Source organism: Meriones unguiculatus, chromosome 7 (assembly GCF_030254825.1).
Source record: "Meriones unguiculatus strain TT.TT164.6M chromosome 7, Bangor_MerUng_6.1, whole genome shotgun sequence".
NCBI lineage: Eukaryota > Metazoa > Chordata > Mammalia > Rodentia > Muridae > Meriones > Meriones unguiculatus.
Window position 1 is genome coordinate 90,148,382 of NC_083355.1, and position 12,044 is coordinate 90,160,425.

At 49.0% G+C, this 12,044-nt stretch overlaps 1 protein-coding gene across 17 annotated transcripts in view; it reads left to right on the top strand.

Moving 5' to 3' along the window:
* The window catches only part of Rgs6 (regulator of G protein signaling 6), a 509,370-nt gene that overhangs the window by 461,949 nt on the left and 35,377 nt on the right, over positions 1 to 12,044 (top strand). For all 17 annotated transcript variants that reach the window (XM_060387814.1, XM_060387808.1, XM_060387807.1 and 14 more), the window contains one exon: positions 4,261 to 4,447. In XM_060387814.1, the coding sequence (XP_060243797.1) occupies positions 4,261 to 4,447 (187 nt within the window). The remainder of the gene's footprint in view (positions 1 to 4,260; positions 4,448 to 12,044) is intronic.

The following is a 12,044-nucleotide window of genomic DNA, read 5'->3' on the forward strand; positions in this document are numbered from 1 at the left end:
GCTGGGGATCCGAACTCAAGTCCTCGTGCTTGCACAGCAAGCATTTTTCTCAGCCCCTCCTTGGGTCATTTTCCTCTGGGTGAGTCTGTGAAATGACTGAGGGTTGTCCTCTCCGGGGACAGGAAAGGGGACAGGTCCAACAACATCCTTTGCTGTGTCTGTCTGTGTCAGAGGCTGCCCATCTCTTGTTCTAACCACCCAAGCCAAGTCCAAGGCCCAGCTTTCTGAGGGGTGTGTGTGGCCACTGCTGGGCCAGCAGGTTGGGAGCCTCATGGTCCTGAGGCAGGCAACAAGGAGCTGACTTTATCCTGTTCCCTGTTTTGTCCCCAAATGGTGACAGTGCCCATTCGCTCCTGTTCCCACTCCGTCTTCCCCTTTGTCCTCACTGGCTTGGCACCCTCAGCCGTACAGCAGGGCACGAGTTAAAAATCAAAACCTACAACAAAGAGTGTTTCCCACCTCCCCCTACATTTTTTATGAGCTGTAACATCTCCTGAGAGAGCAGAGCTGTTCTTCTAACCTGCAGATTGATGACCCCACTTCCATACAGTGTCAGCTGAAGGGAGAAGCAATTAAAAGGAAGAGCTGGGGGCTGCCAGGCTTTGCCTCAAGAGTTCCATCTCAGACCCTGGCTTCAGCAGTTGCCCCAAGCCCTAGGAAGACCCCAGAAGTTTCATTAGGCCCAGTGGCTTCCCACAGTAACCAAACACATGACAAATTGAATGACTCCCGCAAGGCCGTGGCCATCTGCAGCAGTTTGGCTCCCGCCCAGTGCGGCCTGGGTGGTGCTGACGCTAGCTGCTCATGTGGGGCACCTGAGAATGGAAGCCGAACCAGATAGAAAAATCTGGTTTTTCTCTCCATTGTTCTGAGTCACCCAACGGCCAGCAGAGGGCACAGAAACACTTCCTTCTGCCAGCGAGTTCACTTTCTCTGGGAACAAGGCCAGGGCTGTGTTTTGTAGCCTCTGAACATTCTAGTTTGTGAAGAGATAGGTAAGCTGATAACTGGTAAGTGCAGGGGCCCGTACGGACCTCCTGATGGGACGGAAAATGATGGATGGCTCGTGGTTTCTCCTGCTCTGGCCAGTCGGGAGGAGAAAATCCCCATTGCTTGTCAGCATCTAGGGAGAAAGGAGGCAAGTAAGGCAGCCCTGGGCCACCCTCTAGTCCCACAAGTCACCAGATACTCTACCCTAGCACTTTTTTTGGAACAAGCTGCCCTCGCCCAAGGCCAGTTTCCTCCCCTGAATTCGTTTCTAAGCCATTAGCACAGATCAAATGCCAGCACAGGGCTAGATGCCCCTCTCTGCTCTGACAATTGGCTGTGGCTAGTGGGGGAAGCAGAACGGGTGGTCTCTGCACAGCATGGGGCCTCTGTGCCCTGCCAGTCCTGAGGGCTCTCTGCTTCCAGCCCGGGGCTTAGTGCAGGATGGTTGCATCTGACGCAGCTGCTGGCATTTGACGCCCAGCCGCTTCCTCGGAGGAGCGGTACCTGCAGGCTCTTGATAAGAGCAGCCATTTCTCTCTCCTCAGTGGGCCACCCATCCACAGAGGATACGCAGAGAGACGCCTTTTTGTGACTCTTTGGTGGCTGTGGGGGCAGGAGGGGGTGGCTGCCCCCAAGTTCCCAGTTGGTGGGGCAGGAAGATGGCAAGCAAAAGCTGCAGCCTGTTCTGAATTTCAAATTACCACAAAGGTTCCTCCAAGCCAAGACGGTAAACACGTACGAGATGTCGGGATGCTGCTGTGACAGTGTTTTTGCTGTCACCTAGGAGGGACGAGATAGGTCACCTCCGAGGCAGACAGAGGCTGGGCTGAGTCCTTTGTACACAGGGAGAGAAAGCTGTTGACACTAGGTGAACCTACACACACACCACACCATCTCCTTCTTTCCACCCCACCCCGCTTCTCCTCCCTCTCCCATGACATGCCTGCTGTTTTTCCTTGTGCTTTTATGAAGAAGGAGGAAGAGGAGGAGGAGGAGGAGGAGGAGGAGGAGGAGGAGGAGGAGGAAATTCTCAACTTTGATTGATGGAGGAAATCTTTTGGTGGTTTTCAGTGTAAAAAATGTGTTCGATTTGATTGTGAAATTTGCTTTGGTATCTGCTCTGCTCCTTCTGCGTACTCAGAATAGGGATGTGCAGAACAATGCCTCTTATAGCGTCATTCTGCAGAAGAGATCCTGAAGTCCCCCAGGACCACAGGGATCTCCGGAGCTCAGAAGCTTCAGAGGTCCTCAGCGCCTTCCCATGGGTCTCTGGAGCTCCTGTACAGAAGACTGGACTAGCAAGGGACAGATGGTAAAAGGTGACCTCTCAGGTGACATGGATGGAGACAGCAAAAATAATCACCCACGTACCATCTATTTGTGTGAGGAGTCACAGAAGCCCCACGGGTGCAGGAAGAATGCTGACCCAGGAGGCTGGCCACAGCCAGAGCCTTGGCCCGGAGGCCATTTCCTGCTTCTCCATTGGCCCAGTAGGTACGGTAAAGCTCTGTGGACTCCTCTCCCTGGAGGCCAGAAGGACATGAGCTCCAAGAAGGGCAGGTGTTGAAAGGCAAGAGATGGTACAGAGCATCAGTAATGACCTGGCAGTGTCCTCCCGACCACCACTGGAGAAAGAGCTGAGATCTTAAGAGCTCAGGCTAGGAGTCGTTGACTGGCCTGCCACTTGCTTGTCCCTTGGCTCCTGCCCAGGACCCTGGAAGCATTCCAGAGTGAAGCCCAGCTGGGAAATTATTCAGAGTTCTGCTGCATACCCTCTTCACCCACTTTGCACCCACTTCCGGGGTGATCAGAGACTACCCGGAAAGGCACAATTCCAGATAGCAGCACAGCCAGGCTGAGAACAGAACTTGTTCACCTGATAGAGGGGATGTTCTTACCTTCCTTGCCCTCTTTGTTCTTCAGGTTTGGGGGGTGGGGTGGAGTAGGTGGGTATTCTTTAAATAAGACCGTTAAATCCCTAAAGGCCCAAAGGGAAAGTTGGAAACATCCCAGAAGCACATACAGTCTCCCAACGCTCCTTGTGGAAATGGGGCTGCATTACTTGGGTCAGCCACTGGGTGACGCCTTTGAGCCACACATTTGATCCAGATAACATTTCCACCCCCCCACCCTGAGCAGCAGAAAACCACGCTAACCCTTTAAAATAATAATAATAATAATAATAAAACAAGTACATGCTACTTTGCGTGAAATTCGGTGGCAGATTGAATGTGCTTTCCCCTTGTGGTTCATCTGCTCTTGTGCAGACGCTGAGGGATTATGGGGAGGCAATTGCAAAGATACTCTTCTGTCACTTTCCCTAGAGGATAGAGATGTCCCTTCAGCTTTGTTTCAGACAAACTCTAGACTGTTCATGGAATACCTACTAGGTGCCCGGCACCATGCTGAACGCTGCTGTGAGCGGCGCTACTTCTTCTCTAACACGAACGGCTGCTTCATCCCCGACCAGATATCTTTTATAATTTCAGGCTCCTGCCTGCTTTTGTGATATGTTCCTTTTCAATTTTTGTTTTGTTAATTTTATCCGTGTGTCTGCGTGCGTGCCTGCTTGTCCCTGTGTGCGGCGCATGCGTACAGTGCCTGGGGAGGCCAGAAGAGGGAAGCGGATGCCCCAGAAACAGAGTTACAGGTGATCGTGAGCTGCCCGCTGTGGATGCTGGGAACCAAACCCCGGTCCTCCGCAAGAGCAGCAAGCTTTTAACTGCTGAGCCGATCTCCTCCCCCCCCCCCCCCGCACCTCCTTTTCCTTATCTTGGTACCCTTAAGGGACCCCCAGCCAGATTTGACAAAGGCTCGCATTGTGTAGAGACCTTCAGGAAAAGAAGCAGAGTTTTTACTTCCCAGGAGCATTTGGTAATGTCCGGAGGTATTTGCTGGAGGCTGTGGCTTAAGGGACGCTGCTGATGTCCAGTGGGCCGGGGGCGGCGGGGGGGGGGGGATAAGTTGCTGCTCGTTGCTCTACAAGACAGCCCGTCCACACCAAACAGGAGTCCCCGGCCTGAATGACTATTGCTCTGGGGTTGAGAAACCACCATGCAGATGGAAGAGAATGTCTTGTTGCCTCCCCCCCCCCCCCAGCATCTTCTCACATGCACTTTCCCTCTGTCCCAGACAGGTCACCCTATACTTTGAGCAGTCCCCGTGGAACTCACATGCAGCGTCCAGGCAGGCAAGGGGCTGGCCATCAGCTCTGGGACCATCTCTAGCAGAGTCCAAGTGGAACCGATCGTGTTTCTGCTTTCACTCCAGGTTCTGGCTGGCTGTCCAGGATCTCAAGAAGCAACCTCTCCAGGACGTGGCCAAGAGGGTGGAGGAGATCTGGCAGGAGTTTCTAGCCCCCGGAGCCCCAAGTGCCATCAACCTCGATTCTCACAGCTATGAGATAACCAGTCAGAATGTCAAAGATGGAGGGAGATACACATTCGAAGACGCCCAGGTTTGCTCATTGACTCAAATCATTGTGCCATGAGTGGTCCTTAACCACTTCACAACTTGACTCTTAACCACAAGTCAGAGGTTTTACGACTTCGGTTAGAACGTCAGCTCTTACTGCTTATATGGGTCAACCAGCAGGGACAATTCCAGATTAAGTGTACAGTGAAATTCGAAGATGGTTTTCTTAGGTTGCGTTACTGCGCAGACGCAGAGTTGTAGTTCTTCAGCTTAGGACACTAGCTGGGACTGCACCCTGGGTAAACCCATCCTAAGTTGAAACAGCCTATTAAATGCACTCGCTACATACATCAAAGCTTCTTCGCAGAGCCCTGGGAGGAACTGGCCCTTTCCCTCAGGAGCACAGGCTGAGTGGGAGCTTCCACTCCCTCACTACCTAGGGTCTAGAAAGAGGATCCTACCGAGCAGCACCAGCCAGGGAAAGATGAATCAGAAGTACGGCTCCCACTCAGTGCCCACGCTTAGGCCCCACTGTAAAGTCAGGGTACTGGAAATCAAACCACTATGTGTTGGGGAACCATTTGTCTTTGCTTTATCTCTACCGGGGGTGGGGGGGATGGTTATGGTCTTTTACACATTCTAAACTCTTCTACGAGGTCAGGAGTAGACTGAAAACAACAGTGTGACATGGGTAAAGTGGGAATTGTGAGCTGCTTGGGTCAAGAGTCACACCTATCTGTGATACACTCTGCACCTCTTCCACGGTGACTGGCCCCCATGCAGTTAGGACTTTCTGTGCAGCTCTGTACTCCAGGGCCTGGATAATGGTGAGGGACACCGCAAAGAACAGATGAAAGCCTCTGTCCTTTGCAAGGCTCAGGGCCAGGTGAGAGACAGGCAAATAAATAGGCTATTTCAGCAGTGTGAAAAGACCCCAAAGGGCTGAGCTCCGGGGTTAAATGAAGACCACGGGAAAGACTCAACCTGCAGGGGGGCATCAGTAGGGTGCTAACAGATGCTGAAGACAGAGAACGTGAGTGGCTTGCCCTGTCATTGACACTCTGTCTCATTTAGGATAGTCTACACAGTTATACCAACGCAAACAATGACACGAGGCTGTGACCAGTGTCCCTTGTCATTTGGTCAAGATTTCAGACTGAAACCAGCTCTTCTCTCTTCCATCATGGACCCCATTGAATATCTGTGTTGAGCAGATTTCACCTCCCTCTTCTCTCTTCCATCATGGACCCCATTGAATGTCTGTGTTGAGCAGATTTGGTTCCACAGCACTCAATCTGCAGCCTGTGATATCATGAGGGCCTCATGTTCTTTGTAGCTTTGGATTAAAATCCCTACATCACGAGGACTCTTTTTTTTTTCTCCTGGCATATTTTTGAATATGTATACACTCTCAATATTAATGTGACTCAAAAGGAAAGGGAATGGAGACGCTCTTTGGGGACCCCCTGCACAGATGATCTGAAACACAGAGGCTGTCACGATGATATAAAGGTTATGAAACTTCAGAAAAAAAGCACTAGCCAAGCCATGATGCTCCCAGTGTCATGCCAAGCACTGTCACCCCAGGAAGGGTTTGCTTTAGCGTTTTCTCATGGAAGCTCTTGAGCACAACCAAGGGGAAGGAGAAGGAGCAAACCTTTATGAGCCTTCATCCAACCTCCATGGCCATCATTACAGGAGCCATCTGCTTTTAGCTGCGTCCCCACCTCCGTTTTTACCTGCTGCCGTGTTAGGAGAAAACCCTTTCGGTTTTACCACTGCCATGACACCGTTAGCACAGTTTAATAAAAATGTCAGTAACTTTTTAATACCATCAGGCAAGTGTACGTAATTTTAATTGTCCCATAAATGATTTTTAAAACACCATTTAAAACCAGACTCCAAATAAGGGCTGCACAGCACTTTAGACCAGCATGTGCGTCCTTAAATTATACTTTATCTTTCTCTCTCCCCTCCCCCACCTCTGTGTATATTAGATGAGGCTGGGCCACCATCACCCCCTCCCATTCCTCCACCCCTGTGTGTATTAGGCAAAGTTATGTGTTTTACCATATGAAGGTTCTAGTTGATGACTGACCATCATGTTCTTCTGTCATTTATATTTCCTATCAATTGGGTGTTTGATTTTGATATTTAATCGTACTTAGTTTTGACATTTGTAGACTTATTGGGCTGTCCTGTCAGAAGACATGCAATGATGTCTCTCTCTCTCTCTCTCTCTCTCTCTCTGTGTGTGTGTGTGTGTGTGTGTGTGTGATATTTTAGCCACTGTCAGTGTTTGTTGCTGAACTCCATTAGTTAATTTGGGTTGTGAAACGGTAATGTTCTCATTTTATCTTTCATTCCTTGTTGATGAGCTGCAAGGCTTCCAAAAGGAGGGATTCCTCTCAACTCCTAGGTAATTAATTACCTAGTACCATCCCTCACACAAGAAGGGCAGGAGAGTATTTGATTCTTTCTCTTTGTTGCTGGTTTCCAACACAAGTGACTTGGTATCATCCGCGTTTGGTGGCTGATGGGAGTTTTTGTTTTGTCTTCAGTGTCTTCTAAACACCTTTGGTATGTTTTATGAATCTGTTTTACTGATTATTTTTATTGATGGGTGGGTTTACCGTCTCTTGCCAGCTGATACCTTCTGATGTGCCTTCATTCATCTTCGATGTCATCCAAATAGCGAGGAGACTCCAAGGCCCTGTGCTCTGACCTGGGCCTGGAAAAGGCCATGTCTCTAAGGATACCCAGTTCTTCTTAGTGGGAAATAATTCCTAGGGGGCCACATTTTAGGCATTTAGTGATCATGGTCACTGAGTTGTTGGGTTATTCTCAGTGGACAGAGTTAGGAAATATATTGCCATTTATAATAAGGATATATTCAGCTGGGCACACCCATAGTTACAGCAAAAATTGGGAGGCTGAAGCAGGGAGATAGCTTTTTGAGGCCAGTCACCCTTGATCCCTGCCTCTATGTGTCTCTGTATCTGTCTGTCTGTCTGTCTCTGTCTCTCTCTCTCTCTCTCGGTCTGTGTGTAGAAAAAGTGAGATTATGAGTTCATACATATTGTGCACTTTCAGTTTAGATTTAGAATTATGGGGCTGGGTTCTCCTCAGCCTCTTCTTTCTTACCTCCATTCTTCCTTCCTTTATGCTCAGAGCCTGGCCCTCCAAGCTCCCACAGATGAAGTGTAATTACCCATCTGCTCGGTGCTACATTTCCAGAGCAGTCTGAGGGCCAGTCAAGGCAGTCAGTGGCTGGTTCTTTAACCACTACAAAGGTGTCTGTGGTGTGGGGACACCACAGCTCGCTTAGCCACTCCTCCTCTCCTAGATGCTTGTGTTCTTCCTTCTTCAAAGGGGATTTGATGAGAGAACTCGAAAAATAAGTACATTATGCCTTGATAAGATATCGATTAGCTGGCCTTCATTAGTACAGGTCTGTGTGATTTTTTTTTTTTTCAGGTACTTGCAAATGCGTTATGTCCCAGGCAGGCCTGTGAGGTACAGGAAGGTATATCTAGGCTTAACTTCCATAAACTTCAATAAAGCTCTCTTCGCAAACCAGTCCCCATCCTTAGCCTCTTCCCTGTTGCTCACACATTATACGTGTGTTTCCACAGCTATATAAACTGTCTTCCTCGCAGCCTCAGTTTGGGAATGCCACCTAATGCTCTGGCTGGTTTGACGTCACCTTGCCACAAGCTAGAATCATTCGGGAAGAGGGAATCTCAAATTGCCCCTACCAGCTAGACCTGCAGAACACTTGCTTTTGATTGACTGATGTGGGAGGACCCAGGCCACTGTGGGTGGGATCATCCCAGGCAGACGATCCTGGGGTGTGTGAGGAAGCAAGGGAAGCAAGCCATGGGAAGCAAGCCGGTAAGCCGCACAACTCCACTGTGTGAGTGTGTGCATGTGTGCTGTGCATGTCTGTGTGTGTGTGTTTCCTTTCCCTCCTCCAGGTCCTTGCCTTGAGTTCCTACCCTGATTCCCCTCAGTGATGAAGTATGACCTGAGAGTTTTAAGATGAAATAAACCCTTTTCCTCCCCAAGTTTCTTCCCCAAGTTGCTTTGATTACAGTGTTTTTATCACAGCCACAGAAACAATAACTAAGACACCGAAATTCCCTAAGTCTTCCTTCCCTCTTCCACAGAGCAGAGATAAAGCAGAACTTCCACCTGGGGTGAGAGGTGAGGAAGTGAAAAAGAGTCAGATGGCCACAGTGACTGGCCCACAGAAAGAAAGGGAAAACATTTACTGTTTTATTTTCCTAATGGCATTAATGTGCTTTATTCTTCTAGGCTGAGCGCATTTGACAAAAGTTTCACATATTTGTACACATTAGCACACAGCGATAACCCCTCTTTCAGTATACAGATGTTTCTTGACTTATGGTGGGTTCCGCTCCAAATCACTCACCATAAGTTCAGAATACCCTCAGGTCAAGAGATGGGCTGAATACATTTGACCGATACAGTGCCCAGGCTGGTGCCATGGAGCACGGGTGAGCCTTTGGTTCCGCTTCCCTTGGGATCCTATGGCTGAGCTCTGGCTGTAGCTTGTGCCAGTGCTACCCAGCTCTAAGAAAGATTACCTGCCACGGTGCCAGCCTGGGAGAAGATCAAAGCTCAGCAGATAGTTTGTATGAGGTACATGTAGCCTCCACACAACTTTGAAGTTGAAAGAAAAAAATGGAAATCAGATTATGTCTCAGAACCGTCCGCCATCACTTAGGAGGCCCCTGCACTTCCTCCTTCTCTGTGTTTAGTCTGCCCAGGCTGCAGAGGCTGAGACACAATATCAGACTGGACGACTTGAGGGAGTGTTTGCTCATCTGGGTCCTGAGGCTGGGAACTCTGGAGTTAAAATGCCTGTAAGGTGTGTTCCCCGGTGCTGGGCAGCCTCCATCTTGCTGTGTCCCCACAGGCAAGCAGAGAAAGCTTTTTGATCTCTTTGTTTTATCAGAACTCAACCCTGTCGTGGGGCTCTACCCCACAACCTCATCTAAACATTATTGTATCCCAAAGGCTTCACCTCCATCTAACACCATCATTTGGGAGGCAGGCATTCAAGGGCATGAACTTTGGAGGGACACAAACCCAGTCCATAGCAGGGTGATTATGAAAACAAGGTGGCTCTGTCTTTTACATTAAATGAGAGAGCAGTTAAAAAGAAAAAAAACTACACTTTTGAGTGGAGCATGGTAGTACATGCCTTTAATTTCAGTACTGGAGAGGCAGAGGCAGAAGGATCTCTGTGAGTTCAAGGCCAGCCTGATCTACAAAGCAAGTCCAGAATAACCAGGGCTACACAGAGAAACCTGTCTCCAAAGAAAGAAAGAAAAGGAAACTCTGAACTTTTCATTGGAGGATTAGACAATATAAACTTTAGGCTTGTAGGACACAGGGTCTGTGTTACAACTCTTCAGTCATGTCAATCAAAAACAGCTACAATGTTACAATGAGGAAAAAAAGAAAAGACTAGATATGTGTGACTGTGTCCCCAAAAGTATATATGCTGACAATGAGATTCAACACAAAATTTTTCGCACACAGGCACACACACACAAAACATAATTGTTTTAACTATTTTTTTTTTAAAGTCCCCGGACCAAGTGCTAGACTTGAGCACGGGCTGTATCAATTTGAACCAAGCAATACAGCATGAAAGTCATTGAAAAGCTTCAGTGAAGCAGAAAGACAGAGAGACAGAAATGGTGACTCTATAGCTTCTATGGTAAGTTAAAAAATACTCCATCTTGGTTTGGTCACAGCGACGCTGTGACTAATCTCTGAGGACGTTTCTGTGTCAGCATGGAGTGGCTCCCAAGCAGGAACCAAGCCTGCAGTGCCCCAGCCACGGCCTTCCTTACCTTCCTAGCCAGCCCAGTCACTTGTACCAAGCAGAGTGTTACAGCTTCAAAGTCCCCAGAGATAGAAAGGAGGTAAAAAGCCATAACAACCTATGACCCACAAAGACTATGGATGAGCTTTTCCAGCCTGCTGGCCGGAAGTCTGCAGGTCAGCCCTTCCTAGCTTGGAGTTTTAGTGCTGAAGACTTCTTTGGCTCCCGGACACCTGGAGAAACTTGAGTCCTCGAGGCCGGGGCACAGGCCTCATCCTGTGCCTGCCCCGTTCTTTTCCTAGATTTAAGTATCTAAGGCCTTCACACTTCTCTCTCACTTAGTTTACCCATCTGCTAAGTGGGGATATTGACCCCTACATCTTTAGAGACACCCAGTGGCCCACAAACGTGAAAACACACACCTAATGCTGGCGACCAGCAGACAGAGTGAAGAGAGACAGGCGTGGCTATTGAATCTCTGGTTGTGTTCGTCATTTGACCACATGCAGTAGAGGAAGGCTAATTGCCCCTGCTTGCTTCCTGGGAGGGTTTTACACAACGCTCTACCAGCATTTGCTGCTCCATTCGGCTCTTCTGGCAGTTTGGGCGGAGACCAAACCTTCCCTAAAGGCCTGTGGGCTGTGGCGATAGCCCTCAGCTGTTTTCTGTGTTGTTCTGTATTTCATAGATTTGGAAGACAAATGGGCCACGGGTTGTTTTTAGGGGCTGGATTTCTCTGCTCTCAGCTGCCGGGCATCAGTGAACCTAGCGCTGTTCTGACTTGCACTGGGGTCCTTGGCCTCTTATTCCTCAGCCTCCTCATGTGTAAAATGAAGATGAACTCTTTCCACAGCCTACCGAGGATTTTAGAAAGCTCAGACGACCTAGGAGCCCTGAAAATTCTTTGAAAGGATTAAAAAGTTCTACAGACTTGTAAGTGTGACCTCACAAGAAACAGTGGCTTGAGTATTCCTTGGTGCCTTATGAGATCAAAAACTAATTCCAAGCAGCTCCCAGTGGCACACTCCTCTAATTCCAATGCTGGGGAGGTAGTAGGGGGTGGTCCTCCGTGAGTTCAAGGCCAGCTTAGTCTTCACATGGAGTTCCAGGCCAAGAGGGCCTCCGCAGTGAAGCGCTGTCCCAAAATAAACAAACAGATAAAGGAATTCCGCCAGCAAGGCTGCTCTTGCAGAAAAGCTTCTAAGGACCAGACCCAAGCTAGACGTGGTGGTTTGCACCGCTAGGCACAGCACTTGGAAGGCAGAAAGACTGACATGAGTTCAAAGCCATAGTGAGGTCTAGCCCAGCCTGGGCTATCCAGGGTCACGTCTGCTTTAATAAAACAAGGAAACCAAGATGGGGAGGTCCTTACGTGTCCCACTACAGGACTGGAGCATGCTCATCCAGGAAAACACGGGAGAGGCAAATCAGATGTTCAATCAGAAGGCCGGGGTTGGACAGAGACCTGACTCTTAGGGATCGCTTTTAGGGCCTTGCTAGCAGGCTTAAGGGGAGATAAGTCACAGAAAGTATACAAAGCTAAGGCCTCCTTGGGGACATTTGTCTCCTTTGTGAACCCCTGTGGGCTCTAAAAGATGACAGGAGTCATGACCAGCCTGATGGCCATGTAGCCTGTTTTTAAAGCCTCGGGGTAGCCAAGGATAGTCCAAGGACTATGTCTCTAGGTCATTCGATCATTTCTCTAGTCACCATCTATTGATTTTGTGACCATCCATCTGCCATTTGAGTTGGGTAACCTTGACCTGTGCGGGATGACCTC